This window comes from Budorcas taxicolor, chromosome 2 (genome assembly GCF_023091745.1).
Source record: "Budorcas taxicolor isolate Tak-1 chromosome 2, Takin1.1, whole genome shotgun sequence".
In the NCBI taxonomy this organism is placed as follows: domain Eukaryota; kingdom Metazoa; phylum Chordata; class Mammalia; order Artiodactyla; family Bovidae; genus Budorcas; species Budorcas taxicolor.
The window spans coordinates 168,682,013-168,703,272 of record NC_068911.1 but is presented as its reverse complement, the minus strand read 5'-3'; the positions used below and the strand labels follow the sequence as shown (position 1 = coordinate 168,703,272).

At 55.5% G+C, this 21,260-nt stretch overlaps 1 protein-coding gene across 1 annotated transcript in view; it reads left to right on the top strand.

Annotated features, from left to right (window-relative positions):
* PTPRU (protein tyrosine phosphatase receptor type U) overlaps window positions 1–21,260 on the top strand; it is an 86,604-nt gene that overhangs the window by 1,480 nt on the left and 63,864 nt on the right. The window contains exons 2-6 of the mRNA XM_052635977.1: window positions 15,955–16,086; window positions 19,070–19,341; window positions 19,859–19,940; window positions 20,046–20,161; window positions 20,617–20,791. Of these exons, the coding sequence (XP_052491937.1) occupies window positions 15,955–16,086; window positions 19,070–19,341; window positions 19,859–19,940; window positions 20,046–20,161; window positions 20,617–20,791 (777 nt within the window). The remainder of the gene's footprint in view (window positions 1–15,954; window positions 16,087–19,069; window positions 19,342–19,858; window positions 19,941–20,045; window positions 20,162–20,616; window positions 20,792–21,260) is intronic.

The following is a 21,260-nucleotide window of genomic DNA, read 5'->3' as shown; positions in this document are numbered from 1 at the left end:
GGGTGCCGTGTGACCGCGCTGTCTCTCTGAGTGTGTTTCTGAGAGTGGAGTCTTTTGGAGGGGTGTGTGTGTGTGAAGTTGTGCGTGTGGTCGCGTTTCTGAATGTGTGTATCCAGAGCTGTGGCTGTGTGTCCGTGTGTGCTGTGGACCGTGTGTCGGCGGCGGCTGTGTGTGTTCATGTGTCTGTCCCCGCCTCCCCCACCCCCCATCCTACCCGGAGGCCTGGGATGCCACACTGGGGGCCCTCTCCTGCGGAGTTGCGTCTGATGGCCTTTCTAGGGCGGGGGTGGCCTGTGCCCTCCCGGCGGCCTCAGCATCCCCGCCCGCTCTGGTTGGGCGGCTCCAGTCTGGTACCCGGGGCGCCCGAGTAACGGGGAGACGCCCCAGACGGGTTTCCGAGCCTAGACACAGGCAGAGCCACCTCGGCCCCAGGGAGCCTCCTTCAGGCCTCCGGTCTCCGAGAACTGGCCTCTCCCGATCGCATTTGCTGCCCTGCCGCCCGCTCCGGCCTCTCGGGCGGAGCTCCCAGGGCGCTCGCAGCCTCTCCTGCCACTGACTCAGGTCAGCCGGACCCTGCGGCCCCAGGCCATCGCACACAGCTTTAGCTTTGACCCCTGAGCGTCGGAAAGGACCCCTAAGGCGACCTCCCTCCTTATCTTCCCCCAACCCTTACCCCTGTCCTGCAGCGACTTTGCCCCCTCCCCCACTCTGAGATCAAACCGAGGGTACTACATGCACTCCCATCCCTACCTCCATCGCCTTGATTCTGAGAACCCTCAGATGTGCCCCCCTCTTCTAACAGGGGGACTACCGACGGCTGAGGGTGGGGACTGAGCTCTTGAGCCAGTTGCTTCCATTTCTGGGGCCCCGGTTTTCTGCTCTGTCCCTTCGGCTTCATGATAAAGGTGTATGGTACTTGGTAGATTGTAAAGTAAGCCTCTGTGAGTGTCAGGGAACAAAAGATGGTTTTGAGGATGGCTACAGAACCCCAGAGGCTGTGATTTGCAGCCAGGGGGACCTGGGTTCAGATTTGCCTCTGCACCTTGCTGTCCTTGTGTCCTTGGGCAAGTCACTTCTCTTCCACAGTTCCTGACACCTGTAGCTATTACTGTTGAGCTTCATTCAGAAGCCCTGAGTAGAAGGGATGTGATCTCCCCGCGTCCCCGAACTGGTTTGAGTCAGCCCAGCTCCCTGAAAGGGCCTCCTGAGTCCCCCCTCCCCGCAAAGGGTGGGTGGTGATGTCTCTGAGCCATGCAAATCTGGCAGTAATTTATTCCGTTGCGTTCTAGCTCATTTTGTCCTTTTGGTTGCTGGCGCTGTGGACAGCAGGAATGAGGGAGAGGCTGCCCAGTGGTTTCAGGTTGGGCAATAAAGGCTTGTCTGGGCAGCTGGCACTTCTCCTTGGGGTGGGGGAGGGACTCAGCAGGAAGATGTGAGAGTGGCCAGAGTGGGGGGGTGCTGAGCTCCTGGGTGGCCTCCTGCCCAGCTCTGGTGCCAGGGAAAACCCAGGGTGGGTGCCCTGCTTGTTCCAGGTGTGCCACCGTCCTGCCCTGCTTTCATCAGCTAAGCCAGACCAGGGTGGGGGGTGGCTGGTCATGCAGGACTGCGTTAGCTAGAGCTGTTGGGGCAGCCTTGTGCCCTCCTTTTTCTTTCAACATCCTTCTCTCCTCCAAGCTGTTCTCCTGTATCCTGATGCACCTGGCCCTCATGCCATCTCAGGATCTCTCTCATCTGTCCCCTTCTTGCCATCCTTACCCATCTTTCCTGTGCAGGCAGGCTCCAGCCTCTTCCTTCTACCCCTCTCTCCATAGTGTCAGGGATCTTCCTAAAACACATTTGAAACCCTGGTTTGAAACCCTCTGAAGTTTCCCTATTACCTCCTGGTTAAGTCTCTCCCCCAGGTCCTCTTGCCTGCTCTGACCCCTGCCTGCCTGTCCAGTCCCATCAGCTTTGTGCTCTTTGCCTTGCATCCTATGGTCTGACCAGATTAACCCACCTCCCAACACCCACTAAATGCCCACTTCCCTCCGTCTTCTCTCCAGGCCTCTGGACAAGCTGTGTTTTCTCCCCAGAGCTCTCTAAGTCCGCCTCCTCACTGTGTGAGCTCCTGCTCCTCCTTCAGGTTTCAGCTTAGACATCACCTCCTCTCTGAAGCCTTCCTTGGTCACTCCCTCTTCCAGTCCAAGAAGGGAGGAGGGGGGTGTTGATTGGATTTTTTCACAGCACTGTAATTATTGTAATTACAGTTTATTGGTCCTTTCTCCCTTAGAGACCATGAGCTCAGTGGGGACAGGGACTGGGTGTTTAGCTCATTTTTGAATCTTAACTGCTAGGTACAAGGCCTGGCCCACTCCTGCTGAGTAAATACACCAGGCAGGAAAGAATGAGTGATGTCCAGGGGGTCAAGTTCTGAGCTGGAGATGCCAGATGGGGGCGCACCGACTCCACTGAAAGTAGAGATTGAAGAAATAGGTTTCCCTCCAGGAATCTGGAAAATTCTGCTGGGTGCGGAGGGGTGAGGGGGGGTGGGGGGGATGGTGTTGTATGAAAAGGCCACAAAGAGCGTGTCATCTGGGAACTGGGAGTTGGAGAGGTCATCTCTCTGCCTGCCAGCCCCTCACCCTGCCCCTGCTCCTGTCTGCCACCCCCTCTCCCACAACCACCCTTGCCCCCCAGCAGCTAGCAGGGCCTGTTGTCATCCCTGGTCTCAGCTCTTTGTCCTGGAGGCTTGACAGTTGGTGAGAGGCATCAGAGTCCCAACCGTCACTCTGAGCGTCGAGTCTGGGGAGGAGGGGGAGGGCCCTGTTGGGGGAGGGCAGGTGTTCCCCTCAGTCCTCTGTCCTCGTCTCAGCCTCTGTCCTGGCTGCCTCTGAACCCAGGAATCAGGGAGTGCTGCTCCCCACGGTGACTCTGCAGGTGGGGTTCGGGGGGGCCAGGGGAGGTGTGTGCAGGTGTCACCTTGACATCTGGACCCTCAGAATGGGGTGTGTGTGTGTGTGTGTGTGTGTGTGTGTGGCTGTGATTGTATGATTGTAGCCTTGGGCACAGGACATATGTATGGCTTCTGGGGGAGGCAGGCAGGGCAGGTCTAGCCATCTGGTCACCCTGTGTGGCAGGATCTGAATTCCGAGTTGGGAGGCAACCAGCTGCTCTGATCCCGGGGGGCCTGATGCTGGGTGTCCAGGTATCCATGTGTCAGATCCCTGGAGTTTGGGTGCAGAGCTCCTTGGGTGGGTGACATCTCAGGATCTGGGCATGGGTGTCCCAGGACCCGGATGTGGGAGATCAGGATGTGTCAACATAAGAATATCTCAGTGTCTCTGGATCCAGAGGTGGGTGTACGCCGGTGGCTGGGAGTCCTCAGGTTAATGGGTGTGGGGGACTGTAGCTGCCTTGTGCCCAGCTGTGGGGCTGCCCAGATGCCTGGGTGTGGGTACCCACGTGTCTTGGTCTGGGGTATCTATGTATCCAGCTATGGGGTGCGCCTGTGCTGGAGTATCCAGGTGTTGGTGGGCTTGGCTGTAAGGTGCTCCATAGTCAGTGTGTCTAGGTGTATATTTAGATGTCTGCATCTCCAGGAAAGGGGTGTGCATGTTTGGGTGGGGAATGTCCATGTGGTTCTGCTCCACTGTGGACCAGGGCCTGGGCCTGTGCCAACCCAGCCTGTGATGCTGCCTTCCAGGGGGCCGGCCTCCTGATCTTCAGACAGTCCCCAGTGCCAGAGCCCTCTGGAGGAAGCCCCTGTGGTTCTGCTTCTCAATGGATAGTCACTAGAACTTTATCAAATAGTGGAATTGTTCTTTACCTGCACTCTTCAGTTTGGTGGCTACTTCTTCATAGGTGGTTATTAGATTACTTATTTTTTGTCTACCCTGGATCTTTGTTTCGATGCACAGGCTCTTCATCGTGGCTTGCAGGCTTCTTTCCAGTTGCCTTGCGCTGATTTCTCTAGTTGCTCCAGGGCTTAGTTGCCCTATGGCATGTGAAATCATAATTCCCCAAGCAGGGATCGAACCCACATCCTCTGCATTGGAAGGCAGATTCTCAACCACTGAACCATTGGGCAAGTCCCTGGCTATTAGATTTTAATTTAAATAAACATTCAGTCCCTCAGTCTCACCACCCAGATTTTAGTCCTCAAGAGTCGCCTCTTGCTAGTAACTGTTGTATTGGTCGGGCTGTGTATTGGTCAAAGAGCATCTCCATCACAGCAAAACACTCCACGGATAGTGCTGATCTAGAGGTGCAAGGCCTATAGCATCTTTAGTGAGGCCTGGACACCTCACCAAGTGGATGGACTGTCACTCTGTGGCCACTGAAGAAGGCTTTGCTGAATCCACAGCCCCTTCTCTGCAGCCCATTCATTCCCTGCCTGGACCATTGTAGTGGCCCCCTTCTTGGTCTCTGTTCTGCCGTCTGCCTGCTTCCACCATCCCGGGATCTGAATGGCCTCTCAGGCAGACATAGGATGCTGCCACTCCCTTGCTCTAAGCTGAAGGCTCTCCACCGCCCAGGGGCCAAAGCCTGAGATGGCAGAGAAGACCCTGTATGACCCAGTCCCTGCTCTCCATGACTGCTCTGTGTTTATGCCTCTCCTCCCCTGACCCCGCTCCTCCCTGCCCGCCTTTGGCTCCAGGCTCACCAGGCCAGTGTTGATCCCAGAACCCGCCAGGCCCTTTCACACCTCTTTGCCTTTGCACATGCTGTGCCTTCTGCCAAGAATGCCCTTCCTACCTGCCTCAGTTCCTGGAAGCCTGCCTTCTTGCTCAGCTTTCAGAGTCCAGCTCTGATGTCACTTCCCCAGGGAAGCCTTCTCAGACCCTTTCCGGCACGGTTGACCAGGTTTCGCCCACAGTGCACGTGATTCAGTGGGCTGCAGCATTTCCCGTCTCCTTCCCCACTAGGCTGGGAGGAAGGGCTGGGTTAGTGGTGAAGAATCCGCCTGCGACGCAGAACATGCAGGAGATGCGGGTTCTATCCCTGGGCCAGGAAGATCCCCTGGAGAGGATCATGGCAACCTACTCCAGTATTCTTGCCTGGAGAATTCCATGGACAGAGGAGCCTGGCGGGCTGCAGTCCATGGGGTCACAAAGAGTCGGACACGACTGAAGCTACTGAGCACACACACATGCACGCATAGTAGAGGGGAGGAAGGACTGGGACAGGGAAATTGGGAAGGCGTGTTGAGATATTTGATGGGCAAGATCACAGCCAGGGATGGAATGACAGCTGTGGTGTGGGGAACCATGAGGGGGGATGGGACATAACCTGCAATAAAGCTATATTGGGGGGATGGGGACAGCTGGGAATGAGGGGACAGGTGGTGTTGGGGGGACAACTGAGGGTGGGGGAATAGATGGGGGATGGCTAGAAGGGGAAATGGGACAGCTGAGGGACAAAAGGTGACAACTGGAAAGTATCAGAAACCTATTTGGACAGGATGGAGGGGTCTCAACTGAGAGGGTGGGCCATACATTGCTCAGGATGTGTGCATGTGTGTGTTTCCGTGTATGTGCACCTAGAGTATAGTGGTGAAATGTGGCTTGGGAACCACACCATCTAGGTTCTGATCCTGGCTCTCCCACTGCTAGCCACGTAGCCCTTGGGCGAGTTGCTTGACCTCTCTGACCCTTTAGTGTTCTCATCTGTGAGAGGAGAAATGATAATGGAACATACTGCTTGGGACTGCAGTGAGGATGTATTTTATACACGTACGTGTATAGTTTAGAACAGGTTCTGGCATGTGGTAAGCCCTGTGTGTGCTAAACTGTTATTAAGTGTGTGTGTATGTGGTACAGCATCCTATGTTCTCAGAAAAGCTTGTTCTTGGCTTCTGATGAAATCCAGGCTTGGGAGGGGGAATGGGGCTGCTGGAGGGATGATCCAGGTTCAGTGGGTCTGGGAAGCCTTTTGCCTGCTTCCCTCCCTGTTCATCCCACTTCCCACCCCCTCGGTACCAGGGCCGAATCCAATAGGTGTCCCTCTCTGTCTCTTTCTAATCCTGCCCCACACTGCCCAGCCCTGGGCTGGGGGCCAGGGGGATGTGCTTTAATTGTCCAAAAGCTTTTCAGCAGAATCTGAATTCATTGTTTGCCTGCCAGCGCGCTGGGGCCCTGCTCAGATAGAAATACCTGGACCATTGCTCAGTTCTGGCTGCCCGCCCTGTGGGTGGCGGTGGCTTCATCCTGTGCCCTTGGAGAGTCACTGGGGTGGAGATACGAAAGGGGGAAGCCTGCAGGGTGGATGGGGCCTCAGCCTCCAACCTGTAGGGTGGCCAGCCCAGCCTGGCAGAGCTGTAGACACAAGGGTTTTCTGGGGTCTGGGCTCCTCTGCTATCCAGAGCATCATGGGAGGCGTGTGCCACTCTTGACCTCATGCTAAGAACTGCCCTGCATCACGGCCCTGGACTGCTCTGGCTGTGTGCTCTCTGGGGCTCCTGGACCCATCCCCTCAAGGCTAGGCCACTGGATTCCATCCATGCGCTGCTCTGCATCTCAGCCCTACGCTGCATGCTGCACTCTGGGTTTCCGCGCTGCATTGACTCGGGACTTTCGTGTGTGTCTGTTCGCTCCATCTGCAGTGTCCGTTGTGCTGTGTCCTGTCGTTGTGCTCCCTTTTGTGTCTTTGCGGCTCTCTTCTGTGTCTTCTGTGCTGCGTGACTGTCAGACCATGGTGTTGTGTCAGGCTTGTGGACTCTCCTGGAATCGGGCATGGTCCCTGGCGACGCACCCCTGCACTGTGCCAACAGATGGCGTGCTACCACGACGCTGCATCTGCGTCACGTGGCCTCTGTAGGCGCTGCATGGTCGCCGTGGACATCTGCACTGCATCGGGGACGGGCGGGAACAGCCTGTCTGCGGCCCCTCCGTCCTGCTGTCCCGGGACAGCGTCCCTTGCCGGTGCAGCACTTCTGTCCCATTGCTTCACTGCGCTGCCCCGGAGGTGCGCCTTCTCCGGGCCCGGCCCTGCAGCCTGCACCACTGCCGCTCCAACACCGCCCCTGTGTTATTTCATCCTTTCCCTTTAGAGCCACTGAGGTGTCAGCCGGTATCTTTCCCGGGACTCTGTAGGCAGCCCCAGATGAGCAATGTCTTTGCTTCAACCGGCTTCACTGCAGGTTTCCTCTGGCTCCCACTGCACGCTGCCTGAGAAGTCGGGAGCTAAACTGCAGCCCGAGGCCACTTTGTAGGGCTCTGGACTGGTGTGGGTTTTTACCTGCATTACCTTTGCAAGCGCCTGGTGATGCACCTGTGCCCCGCACACCTTCACTGTCCTGGGCCTCTGCCTTGCACTGTACCTGTTCACCTGTTCGGGTGCTCTACTGCGTTTCAAGATCCAGAGCATTTGCACCGAATCCCCTGTTTCACCCGGTGTCTTCACGACATTCCATTTCGGTGCCACTTTTTCGCCCTCCTCTCGAGTCTGCACTTTGTGTGCTTCCTGGGACTGTGTGAAGCACCAGCAGTTCCTTCTGCCCTGCACAACGTCCTTCTCTTTGCCAAATATCTGTGTGTTAAGCCTGCCTCCTCTAGACATCCTTTCGGTGAGAATTCATGGAGCACCAATTATGTGCCAAGCCTAGTGAAGCTTGGGTGGACTCCCTTGGTGGTCTTCTATAAACCTGTCCCTTGTGCCCAGTGCCAGCCTAGTGTACCCCTAAGTTGCTCATTGGTGCACCGTGCCTCTGAGCAGCTCTGGGTCATGGCCACAATGGATGGGGCACCTCTCCACTGTGTCATTGCACCGACCAGTCCTGCTGTGCTGTGTCTGGTGTGTGTGAGGTCTGTGCACCCTGGCTCTGTTCCCGTGCACTGTGTAACCACCTTCCGCCTCTGTGCAGTGTGGAACTGCTGCGCTGCACCCCGACACCCACACTGGGGTCACGTAGCTTTCTCTCTCCATGGGACCATTGGAGATCCAGGTCTTTGCACTGCACGTGTTTGTGCATAGCCCTCTGCCTCTCTACTCTGCACTTTAAAAAAAATTATTTTAAAATATTTTGGCCATGCCATGTGGCATGTGGGGTCTTAGTTCTCTGACCAGGGATCGAACCCATATCCCCTGCATACGAAGTGCAGGGTATTAAGCACTGGACTGCACTGTGGTTTTATGTGACACAGTGTCTGCACTACCAAGGTCCGTGGACTCTTTGTCCACTGAACCTCTGCAGAGAACAGCCCTCCCTTCAGCCCTTTGCCTCTGGAGTCCAGCCTTGCCCCACGTCTTCCCCTTCAGTTCAGTTCAGTTGCTCAGTTGTGTCCTACTCTTTGCGATGCCATTGACTGCAACCAGGCTTTCCTGTCCATCACCAACTCCTGGAGCTTACTCAAACTCATATCCCTCAAGTTGGTGATGCCATCCATCCTCTCTCATCCCCTTCTACTCCTGCTTTCAATCTTTCCCAGCATCAGGGTTTTTTCCAGTGAGTCAGTTCTTCGCATCAGGTGGCCAAAGCATTGGAGTTTCAGCTTCAACCTCAGTCCTTCCAATGAATATTTAGGACTGATTTCCCTTAGGATTGACTGGTTGGATCTCCTTGCAGTCCAAGGGACTCTCAAGAGTCTTCTCCAGCACCATAGTTCAAAAGCATCAGTTCTTCAGTGCTCAACTTTCTTTATAGTCCAACTCTCACATCCATACATGACTACTAGAAAAATCATAGCTTTGACTAGATGGACCTTTGTTGGCAAAGTAATGTCTCTGTTTTTAATATGCTGTCTAGGTTGGTCATAGCTTTTCTTCCAAGGAGCAAGTGTCTTATTTTTTTCCCCTTACATTAACAATATGGCAGCCCTGCTGTTAATTTTGGGGCTTACTGTGCTTTTGATCCAGGAGTTGGGGAGTAGGTCTGGCGGAAGTTTCCTCTGTTGTAGCTCACTTCCTTCTCTTCTCAGTAGAGCTGGAAGGATGCTGGCACTGTTGGGTCCTGTATTGGCTCCTATAGAGGGTAAAGCTCAGCTTTCTCACCCTGTGGCCTGGCCCTGGATAATCTTCTTGGTTTCAGCTCTGCTGAATGCTGTGTGATTAGAAAGTGAGCATATTGCTGCTAGCCCTGCCCTTGATTAATTGATCATCAGTTATTTAGGGCTCTGGGGAGCGGTGCCAGGGAGCCCTAGCTAAGGTCTGGCTGTATTGATCTGGGCCAGGAGAGCAGTGAAGTGGGCTGGGCCAGGTTTCTGGACTGGAATCATGGTCTTTGAGTCTGGGTGGGGTTGGTCAGGATCAGAAGAAGTTGTGGTATTTATATGAAGTGGAATATTCAGTTCAGTCACTCAATCGTGTCTGACTCTGCGACCCCATGGACTGCAGCATGCCAGGCTTCCCTGTCCATCCCCAACTCCTGGAGCTTGCTCAAGCTCATGTCCATCGAGTTAGTGATGCCATCCAACCATCTCATCCTCTGTTTTCTCCTTCTCCTCCTGCCTTCGATCTTTCCCAGGGTCTTTTCCAATGAGATATTAGCCATAAAAAGGAACAAATTTGAGTCAGTTGAACTGGGGTGGATGAACCTAGAGCCAGTTATACAGAGTGAAGTAAGTCAGAAAGAGAAAGACAAATATCGTATTCTAACGCGCATATGTATTATTATGGCTGATTCACGTGTTGTACAGCAGAAACCAACATGAGTTTGTAAAGCAGTTATCCTTCAATTAAAAATAGAGAAAAAGGAACCAGCTGGGATTGTGCAGTCAGTAAGTCCAGCCTTGGTTGGTATTCTCCTATACACAGGGCTTGGGGATGGTGTTCAAGGGCAAAAAGAGACCTCAAGAAGGGAGGAGGTGGAGGTTGGACAGGCCTGAGATGGAGAACGTGGGATGGGGCTAGATTGGGCAGGAACGTCCAAGGGTGAGTCTGTGTTGGTTCCAGGGTGGTGTTGGGCTACCTAGAAAGAGGGTGTGGCTTCAGATGATGACATGAGCCAGTGTTATCCTTGGGGTTGTATCTGAGTTCCCCAGGCCAGGGTTGGGGCTATGCCAGGGGTAGGGTATGAGGCCAGCCCCTAAATTTGTAATCCGTTGGGAGAAGTTTTGTTTCTCCTGGGGCCATCCCTTGGGAACTGGATGTTCTATTGACAAACCAAAGGGAACAAAAATCTCATTGCAAACAGACTATGTTTACCTAGGGTCTTTGGAAAACACTGATGCTGGCTGGCAGCCGTAGTTGGCACAGAGCACCATTCCCTGTCTGGTGGGGAGGAAGTCTGGTGCCTCCATGCTTGTGGTGCCCACACGCATAGGCACACACGCACACACATGCACCATTCTCCTCTACCCACCGCGTACACTCACCTGCCCTTAGGCACACACTTGCTGCTGACTGTACCCCTGCATGTAAACAAACGCCTACTTACCCACAACTTTACAGTGCACTGCCTGGGAGACTCACACTTTGAGACCCGTGCTCACCCTCACATACCTGTCCCCCGTAGCATCTCTCTGCCCTCAAGTTATTCTTACCCACGTGCATGCTCCCACAAATGGAATCAGAATTCTAGAGGTGGAACAGTCTTAGAAGTCACTGAGATCTTCATTCTCATTTCATAGGTGAGCAAGTGGGGCTTCAGAGAGGGCAAGCCAGCTGCCCAAGGTCACGCAGGGAGTTAGAGGCTCAGCGGGAATTAGATCCAGGCCTCCTGCCTCCCCGTCGAGCTCACAAATCAGCACCAGGCCATCACTCTCACTGGTGTGTGCACGTGTGTGCATGCACACACACACACGTCTGTGCATGGAAATACATGCATATGGAGGGGTGGAGACCCCCTCCTACACTCTGGTTGCTCTTGCAGAGGTTGCTTTGCCCCTTACATCACCCCATCCAGAGCCCAGCCGGATGTGGATAAACCATCATCCTCCCTTCCCAAATTGTGGCTGACGGTTGCTCAGGCAACCGCCTGCCAGATTGGGGAGATTAGCTGAGGAATGTAGCTGGGCCAGTTTGAGCTGAGGCTGGGGGAGCTGTTGGGGGTCCTGGGTTGATTCAGCCCACCCTCTCAGGGAGGCCCTGGCAGAGATGCTGTACCCACAGAAGGGTCTGGTTTTCTTCCTGTCCCCAGCTGAGACTCTGTCCCCAAAGCGTGGATGAGGCTGGGGGAAGAGAGTGTGAACATTTGAGATTGTGTGTGTGTGTGTATGTGTGTGTGTGTGCATGCACATGCGTGTGCATTGTGCATCTCTGTTGGTGTGCTTGGAACGTGTGCTGTTTGTGTCCAGGATGGGCACTTGAGGTCCCTTCCTCACTGGTTTCTGACATCTGGTTCCAGACCCCTTGATAACTTATCCCACTTCTGACCCTATAGTGTCCTCTGGAGAAGTCCCCTGCCCTCCTCAAGGCATATAGCAGGGGTCCCCAACCTCTGGGATCTAGTGCCTGATGATCTGAGGTGGAGCTGATGTAATAATAATAGAAATAAAGTGCACAATAAATGTAATGTGCTCGAATCATCTCAAAACCATCGCTGCCCGCACCCTCCCGCCCTGTCTGTAGAAAAATTGTCTTCCACAAAACTGGTCCCTGGTCCCAAAAAAGATTGAGGACTGCTGGCTGATAGGATGTATCACCTGTCTCATCTGAATCTAGCAGCTTCTCTGCTCCAACACGAATTGTGTCTTCCCCACTCAGAACGAGGCCGAACCTCTCACTCTGACACTTGGCTCTCCTAGATCTGGCCTCAGCCTCCTGCCCACCAGTCTCATCTCCCATTGCTTTGGCCAGTCTGGGCTCCTCTCTGTGTCCTGTGTAAACTGTGTTACCCACTACTTTCCCTTGCTCCTGCTGGGCCCTTTGCCTCAAATGCCCCTCTCCATCTCTGCTGGCCACAGTGACACCCATCCTTCCAGGCTCTGCTCAGATGCACCCACCTCCAGGAAAGCTTCCCCCTGTACCTACCTTCCTCCCCTGACCACCTCCCCATCCCCACCACCGTGGCCTTGACTCTTCTCTGTTTTGCTTTGTTCCCTCACCTCCACTCTAGCTAGGAAGTCCTTGAAGGCAGAGCAGAGTCTTAACCATCCTTGTGCCTTTACTGGTGCCAACTCGGGGCCTGCTTTGTATTGTCAGTGGATGAATGTCCTGTGACTGGAGCTGAATTGGCACACGTGGCCAGTCTTCTTGAATGAAGATAGATGGCTTAAACCCCAGCTTCTCAGACTTAAGATGTGGCCTTGGGCAAGCCACCTCCACCTCACTGTGCCTTGGTGTCCATCTGTAAAATAGGAATAATCATAGTACCTACCTTGTGAGTTACTTTGAGGGATAGTGGCATGGCAGGTCCTGGTGGTAGGCGGCAGCCCTCACGTGGTGGCATTGATGTGTGTGTGCATGTCTGGGCCCAAGTCTGAGTCAATGGAGCCGAGAGGGATCTCCTGACCATTCTTGCTCTCAATGCAAAGTCTGATCTATTTTCTTCCCTCTGGGCTGGGGGCCCCCAGCAGGAGTTGGGTCTCTAGCAGAGGTGGGGACCTGGCTTTGGGACTCATAGCTCCTGAGCCACCCAGACTGGAGATGATGGGGGCTTTTCCCAGGATCTGGGAAGGTAGATTGTTCCCATCCCAGGGTGAGCTGGGGACCAGGTCAGGGTGGGGCTCTCCTTGGAGGGCCTGGCCCCAGATTTGTTACCCTCTAAGGACTGTGGCTGGAATGGGCCTAGCCCAGAAACTCAGGACTGGGGATGGACACGGGTCAGGGAGAGGAATCCTTCTGCCACTGGAAGGGGATGCTCCGAGTGGTGACAGTCAGCTGGGGTCAGCCTGGTGGGGTCAGTTGTTGAAATTATTTGATAGTGGTCAGGGGTCACTCTGGCCGTGGTCAGCTGGTCTGAAGTCAGTCAGTCTGGTCGAAGTCAGATGGTCTGGTGGTCATCTGGATGGGGCCGCTGGCTCAGGTCTGTCTGTTTGGGTGTCACTGACCTGGGTCAGGCAGTGTGAAGGTTACCCTGGCTAAGGTCAGGCAGTCTGGGGGTCCTTCTGACCAGATCACTTAGTCTGGGAGTCTTGACAGTTCACGTGGCCTGTCCTGGCTTAGAATGGATGGGAGGAAGCCAGGGGGCTGGCATTCTCAGGCTCGCCCTAGGGCCACAGGTGACATGTCTGGGACAGCTGCCTTGTTACTTGTGAAGGAACAGGAAGGACCTGAACCCCAGGTCCTTCTGAACCCCAGCAGCACTCTAGGTCCTGGGGTCCCCTTTATGGCAATTCATCTAGCTCAGGGAGGCCTCGACTAAAACCCTCAGGCACAGACTCAGCTCAGAGTGAATGAAGTCAGCTGTCTCCTCCTCCAGGAAGCCCTCCCTGACCATCTCTACTGGCCTTGTTCTCTCTCTGTGCTGTGCTATGGGTCATTTTCTAGGGGGAGAGCCAAGGCCTCCCCAGCATAGATGGGGTTAAAACCTACCTTCCACAGGCTACAGGGCACGTGCTGGCCAGAGTTCTTCACACAAAGAGGCAAAGTGCTCAGCCAAGGTCCTGCCTCAGCTCTGAAGTGAGGCTTTTATTATTTTGTGCCATCCGCTCTGTGCCAGCCTCGTGTCCACTTTATTTTACACCCTGATGGGGTCCGTGAAGAGGAAATGGAGACCCCCCCACCCCCAACAGCGGTGAGCCTGTGCATGCCTGGCTTTGCGGATCAGTTCAAGGGGCTGCTTCATGTGGTCTAGGAGAACCTGGAGAGGTCCCCTGCTGCAGAGGGCACAGCAGAGCCTCCTGAAAGTCAGGCCACCGGCCGTGTGTGCAGCTGCCCACTGCTGTGCTGGCACGCGGCACTCACTCCCTGTTACTCTCTGCTGCTCATCCCTCCTCTCCTTGAGGCTGGGAAGGGGCTCAGATTGCTCCTTCTCAGAGTGAAGGTTTTTCTGGTGGGGAATGTGGCCCTCAGCCTTGGAGCACCATGGACTCAAATTCTGCTTCTGTTACTCAGGCGGCTCAGTGCAGAGCTCCTGTCTTCTGAGTGCTTGCATGTGCCGGCATCGTGCTAAGTGGACCCCGGGTGAATCCTCAACAAACCCCCATGTGGATGGGGGAGCTGAAGATGAGCAGTGGTCATGGTCCCAGGACCAGCACATTGCAGAGTCAAGATTCAATCCCAAGTCTGTCTGATGCCAAAGCCCACTTACTTATCTACCACCTTATGCTGTGAACAAATTCCTTCACCCCTGGGAACCTCAGTTGCCTCGTCTGTCAAGTGGGGAGAAGTACCAGTGGCTGGATAGGGCCTGGCATGATTTGTGTTTGCTTCCTGGCTGCTCATCGAGGCGTTTTCCTGGGTTTCAGATGCCTAAGTTTACCCCTGGTAGTGGTGGCATTGTGTACTCAGCCATGTCCAACTCTTTGTAACCCCATGGACTGTAGCCCACCAGGCTCCTCTGTCTGTGGGATTCTTCAGGCAAGAATACTGGAGTGGGTTGCCATTTCCTCCTCCAGGAGATCGTCCTGACTCAAGGATCAAACCCCAGTTTCTTGTATCATCCTGCACTGGCAGGTGGAGTCTTTACCGCTGCACCAGCTCAGGGGAGAGGGCAAGCACCAGTTACTTCCTGAACCAGTGCTGTTCTCAGGTGGATTAGGTCCAACTCGGGGCTTTGATGAGCCAGCTAAGATACGTGCCTAAGGCCTAGCATCCATTTTGGTCTCCTTCCTGCCTCCCCTTCTCCTTATTTAAACTGTGCAGAGTGGCTCAGAATCTTGGGAATTGGCTTCCTGTAGTCATGGGTGCCTGGACCTCACATAAGTGTTTTTGCCCGCCGTGTTCCTGCAAGCAGAGACCTCAGTTGGGTGACTTTGGGCGGTGGGCATCCCTTGAGCTCATGCATCAAGTAGAAGTGACACAGTAGTGGTGCCTACTCAGAAGCCGAGGCCTAAATGGGACTCCACACTCAGAGCACTTAGCGTTGTGCTGGGCTTGTTGTAAGTCACATGATCAGTTGTTATTTTTAAGGAGATGCCATCAAGGCTGGCTTAGGGCGATCAGTTCTGCCAGTCCTGGGGCCCACTGTCTGTCCTCTCTGCAAAGATACAGGGGCCTGTGATAGAACACTGACCAGCAGTCAGGAGACCTTGGTTCAAACCCCGCCTCTGTCACTGACCTGCCGATTGACCTTAAAGGAGTCACTTAGCCTTTTTGGGCCTCAGTTTCCTTATCTATAAAATGGGGATAATTCTTGTTCTGATCTCATGAGTTGTCGTGAGACTTTAATGGGTAGTAATAATGATAACGAGCTTCCCTGGTGGCTCAGATGGTAAAGAATCGGCAGCAATGTGGGAGACCTGGGTTCAACGTCTGGATTGGAAAGATCCCCTGGAGCGGGGTATGGTAACCCACTCCAGTATTCTTGCCTGGAGAATCCACCTGGACAGAGGAGCCTGGCAGGCTGCAAGTCCATGGGGTCGCAAAGAGTCAGACACAACTGAGTGACTGAGCACAGCCCAAGAATGATAACGTGCTTCCCTGGTGGCTCAGATGGTGAAGACTCTGCCTTCAACGCAGGAGATGTGGGTTCAGTCCCTGAGTAGGGATGATCCCCCTGGAGAAGGGAATGGCAGCCACTCCAGTATTCTTGCCATGGAGAATCCTATGAACAGAGGAACTTGGTGGACTGTAGCCATGTGACATGACTGAGTGACAAACACACACACACAGAGTAATAACAACTAGTTTTTGCTGAGGAGGGTCTTTAATGTGTGGTTGAGCCGTAGGGGGTTTGGGGACCGCTGGAGGGGGTGGGCAATGTGGGAGGTCTTGGCATGGGGAGGAGACAATGGAAAGAGGGCCTTGCTGGGGGGAGAGGGTGGGGGAGGGAGCATTTTGTTGGAGGGAGCAGTGGGGGGAGGGCTTGAGGAGGCAGAGGGGAGGAGGGTGGGCCTGGGGAGGAGGGGACCGTGGGGGCACCTGGAGGGTAGCCCAGGAGCCCTTCGGGCCAGCACCTCCACTCCAGCCTGGGCTAAGCAGGCCCTGCCCTCACAGCCGGCTGCACCTTCGAGGAGACGAGTGACCCAGCGGTGCCCTGCGAGTACAGCCAGGCCCAGTACGACGACTTCCAGTGGGAGCAGGTGCGGATCCACCCTGGCACCCGGGTGCCTGCGGACCTGCCCCACGGTGAGCCTACCCTCAGTCACCATTCCTCCTTCGTCTCCTTCCCGGGCCAGGCCGCCTACCCACTGGCTGTGTTACCTTGGGTCCATTGCTTAACCTCTCTGGGCCTCATCTGCTCTGTAGTGACACATGACACTGTGAATGTGGAGCTCCCTGGACTCAGACCAGTGGTGTACATCAGGTAGTCTTACCTGTAAAATGGGTTTTCAAGTCCTCAAAGACCCTTGTAAACTGTAGGATAAAGCCCACCTCCCGTTATTCCTGGGGCAGCTTAGCTCAGGATCCTTCTTACTCCTGCCAAGTCTTCCTAAATCCTCCACCTTCAGGGAGGCTTCCTTCTCCCTGCGACTGAATCCTGGTCCCCCAGGACATCAAGGTGCTGATAGAGCAGTCGCCCTGGGGGCTGGATGCGTGTAAAACCTTCGCTTCCTCTGCCCCTTTCTTCCTGCAAGTCCCGGGTCTTTCCCAGCTTCTGCCTTGTCCAGTCCCTATTTCAGGGTGGGGAGCATCATGAACACTGGACCGGGAGTCAGGAGACTAACTGCATAGACCCTAGTCCTGGCCTTCTACCCTGTTGATGGCCTCGAGTGCACTGAGTCACGAAACCTGGGCTTCAGATCCCGGCTTCATCATGTTACCGGCTGTGTGGTCTCTGGCAAGTCACTTAACTTCTCTGAGCTTCCATTTCCTTAAATGTAAAATGGAGCACAGAATAATCCATTTTATAGTGTTGTAATGTACATAACCCAGAGGTGGCCTATAAGGGTTCAATGAATGCTTAGAAACAATTGTTGGAGGTATTTGAGGGCCCTAACTACTAAGATCCACCCATTGCCATTGGGTAAAGAATCAACTGGGGATTAAGAAGAGGATAAGATGGATGGAGACCAGATTGTCACCTTTATTACTGATAAAGGCTGGACTGGAGGACATATCATAGTAGGAGAACCAAATGTGCTTGCTGGGCGAACCCAGAACTGGATAGCTTGAGGCCCCTCCCCTTGCCCCTGTCACAGTAGGAAGCCAGGGCCTTTGTTCTCAGCTCACAGGATGGCCAAGATGGCATCTGCTGTCAAGAGTGCATGGGAGGGACAGCAAAGGTTCTCAGTGTGGGGCCAGGACTTGAAGCCAATAGGAGGGAGGTCCTCCATGACCTGACCTCTGCAGCCTGGCCTCCTACCCCTGGCCTCATCTCCTGGAGCCCTCCGGTGTCTCCCCTTTCTGTGCGTTTGCTCACACTCTGCCCTCCATGGGACATTTATCTCTGCCTTCACAGGACTGTTAGCTCCTTGTTTGACCTCTGTCCTGGCAGATGTCAAAGTCTGAGCTGGGTGACAGTGAGCTGTCAAGGTGCCCACCATGGCAGGGATGCTGAGTGGCCCGACTTCATATCCCCAGGGCCCAGCCTTGGCCTGAGATGGGTTAGCCTTCAGGTCCAAGGTGGCTGATTTGAGTTCACCTCTTACAGTCCTGACCACCTTGTATAGGCTCTGCTTCTCTCTCTCCCCCACACCACCGGAGACAGACCCAGTGAGAAAAGGGGATGAGAAATTTCATGCGCAGTATGGGCCTTGGGCTGGATCCTAGGGATACAGTGGTGAGCCAGATGGATGGAGTCTCTGCTGTGTTTGGTGCTTACATTTTAGGGAAGGGAGGAGGGGGGATTCATCCTCGAAGTCACAGAGCAGGAGAGAAGAGAGGGTGGGGCGATGGGGATGAAGGGAGTGGATGAGAGAAGCGGGAGGGATGCAGAGTGAGAAAAAACTAGGGAAAAGAGGAGAGAGAGGCAGAGGGAGCAGGAGGAAGAGGCAAGAACAAAGTGTCAGATTGAAAGGGGGAGAGAGACGCACACACAGCTGCTCACAGGGAGAGGAGAGAGGATGGAGGCGTGGGCCAAGAGAGACTGTGCTGGGGGCTGGGATGCGTCCCTTCCTGGGTGGGGATGGGGATCTGGAGTTTTGTTTACGACCCCACCAGGACTGATGCAGGAGCTGCCTACTTCACAGGCTTCTGGCTCCCGCAGATGAATGCGATTCCCTCCAGCGGAGTCCCTGGAGAGCCCTCCTGGAGCAGGGAGCCTCGTGGTGTGGGATCTGAATGAGCTTGTGTTGGCCGGTGGCCAAGCCTGGGAAGAGGCAGCCCTGCGTGGCTTCGGGCACCCTCTTGGCAGCTGCGGGGGCCTTCTCCTCACAGAAGGGAGGCCATAATCCCTCAGCCAGGTCCAGAGGAGTCCAGCTCCCTTTTCCCCCTCTGCCCCTCTCTGCCCACCCCCTCCACCCCACCCTTCCCAGCATGCAGCCTGGATCTCTTCCCTGGGGAAGGGACAGGATTGCCTTTCTCCAGGTTTGAAATCAAGAGAAATTGTATCCCAGGAGTTCAGATTCAGGGGGGTGGGGGCCTGAAGAGAAGTTAGAGTCCTTTCATTCAACCTCTGTTCTGTGTGTTCGTTCAGCTTGCAGATCTGTGCTGGCGACACAGTGGAGCCCCAAGGAGCCCCAAGGAGCCCCACAGGCTGGTGGGGAGAGTGATACACACTTTACTAATGATCCAGGTTCCAGGAGAGACACCCAGAGAGGGATGCAGGGGTGGGGGGGCTTCAGAAGAGGTGGACTTTGAGGGCCTGTCATGTGCCAGACTCTTGACTCCTGAGATGACTGTCGTAGTCCCTGCCTCCCAGGACAGCTCAGTATGTGGGAAAAGACATGGACCAACATGAGCTTGGACGGAGGTCATTAGGGGTGACTCGAGGAGCAATAAAGGGTTTTGGCAAAGTCAGATTTGTGTGTTTTTTGCTGCTCCAAGCCTTTCCTTTGGGAAAGGGATGCAGGGAAATGGAGGGACTTATCCCATGATTCAGAACTGGGACCAGAACTCAGGCCCCCTGACTCCACATGAAGTCCTTTGTTTCTGCCTCCTCCTCTGTGCCCACCTGACCCTGGTCCTCCCCTACGTTCTCAGCTCCTGCCTCTTCCCCCTCTCTTTCCAGGCTCCTACTTGGTGGTCAACGCTTCCCAGCATGCTCCAGGCCAGCGGGCCCATGTCATCTTCCAGAGCCTGAGCGAGAATGACACCCACTGTGTGCAGTTCAGCTACTTCCTGTACAGCCGGGATGGGCACAGCCCGGGCACCTTGGGCATTTATGTGCGTGTCAATGGGGGTCCCCTGGGCAGTGCTGTCTGGAATATGACTGGATCCCACGGCCGTCAGTGGCACCAGGCTGAACTGGCTGTCAGCACCTTCTGGCCTAATGAATATCAGGTGGGCTGGGTTCAGTCTGCGGTGAGTCTGATTGGGAGTGAGGGTAGAGAGGAGTGTCAGTGTGAGGTCAGGGTAAGCAAGTGGCCAAGGTTGGAGTTATTCGGTGTTCAGCATCAGGAGTCCGTCTGTGGTCAAGGTCGGTGGCCAGTCTGTGGTTCTCCAGTAATGGTTCAGTCTGGGTTCAGCATCAGAGGTCATTGTTAACAGTGATAGTTTGTGGCTGGGGAAGGGGTGAGTTGGAATAGTGCTGACTTGGAAACCCTGTCTTGGCTGCCAAGTTTTGTGACTTGAAAGTAACATCCATCTGGGTTGGATGGAATCTCTGGCCTTGACCTTGTTAGCTCTGTGTGCTGACACCCTCTGCTACAACCAGCTGGCTTGGTATGGAGGGTAATTGTGAGCTGGGACTGACCTCTGCTTGTTGGGGAGGATGGGGCTGGAGCAGAGCTTGAAAGGGGGCTCTTGTGGGCAGGGCTGGAGAAATGTCAGATGACAGGGACCCTCCTGCCTCCCCCAGGTGCTGTTTGAGGCCCTTGTCTCCCCAGACCGCAGGGGCTACATGGGCCTAGATGACATCCTGCTTCTCAGCTACCCCTGCGGTGAGTCCTGGCTCCCTGGGGTGCAAGGTGAGGGGTGCGGGCGGCCGCGGCTCCTGCTGACAGTGGGGAGCTGGCCCAGCTCACGCCAGGGCTCTATTCCGGCAGCAAAGGCCCCGCATTTCTCCCGCCTGGGGGACGTGGAGGTCAACGCGGGCCAGAACGCCTCGTTCCAGTGCATGGCGGCAGGCCGAGCAGCGGAGGCCGAGCGTTTCCTTCTGCAGGTGAGCGGGGTCGGGGGTGCCCGGGGTGTGTGTGTGTTGGGGGGAACTTGGCCAGCTTCTTAAGAAAAGTTCAAGCTCCTTGCGGAGGGCTGAGGCCTTCTGTCCTTCTCCAGCACCCAAACACACGCGTCCTGGTTCATCCTAGGCTCTCTGCCCTCTTGAGTGTAGTTCTTCCGACATAAAAGAGCGGCTCCAGGTTCCGCCCCCCCCCCCCCCCCCGGCCCATCCCCCGTCCCCAACCACACCCCGCCACCAAGGCAGAGCGACCACATTCCCGTAATCGGCCCCACACCTTCTTGGGGCAGGGCTGGTTCCAGGAATCCCACACGTCCCTGGGTAGTTTCGGGATGGCGAAATGGGTCCGGGAGTTTACCACTCCGCTCGCTCGGGTCAGACCGAGATCTGGACCCTTCTTCCCCGGCTCCCCTGACCCACTGGCCCCTCTCCCGGCTCAGCGACAGAGCGGGGCCCTGGTGCCCGCGGCCGGCGTGCGGCACATCAGTCACCGGCGCTTCCTGGCCACCTTCCCCCTGGTCGCCGTGAGCCGCGAGGATCAGGACCTGTACCGCTGCGTGTCCCAGGCCCCGCGTGGAGCGGGCGTCTCCAACTTCGCGGAGCTGATCGTAAAGGGTGAGCGAGCAGTCGGCCTCCGAGGGGCGGGGCGGGCGAAGGCGGGGCGGGCGTGGCTTCTACTGGGGGCGGAGTCTCATCGACGGGGCGTGGCCCGTGGACCGCCAGGGAAGGCCGCGTCCGACTCCGGGTGTGCTCTGACCTCCCTGGCGGGGCTCGAGGAGGGAGCGTCATTTCCTGGGAGATCCAGTCCTAATTGAAGGTCAGAGTGGGGAGGAGGTCCCTCTGAGAGGTGGGCCAGCGTGAGGACTGGGTCAAGGTGTGACCTGGGCGAGGCGGGATCGGGCTGTGGGCCTCCCAGGGTTGACTCTAACTGACAAGCGGTCAGCCCTTAGAGGCGAGGACTTCGGGATCTGGAAGGGAGTGAGGGAGAAGGTGTAGGCTGAGAGGTGAGGGGCAAGGTCAGTTTTTGGAGTTCGGCGTCTCTTAGGGCCTGGGGATTTAGTGAGGGGAGGCAGTCTAGTCGAGG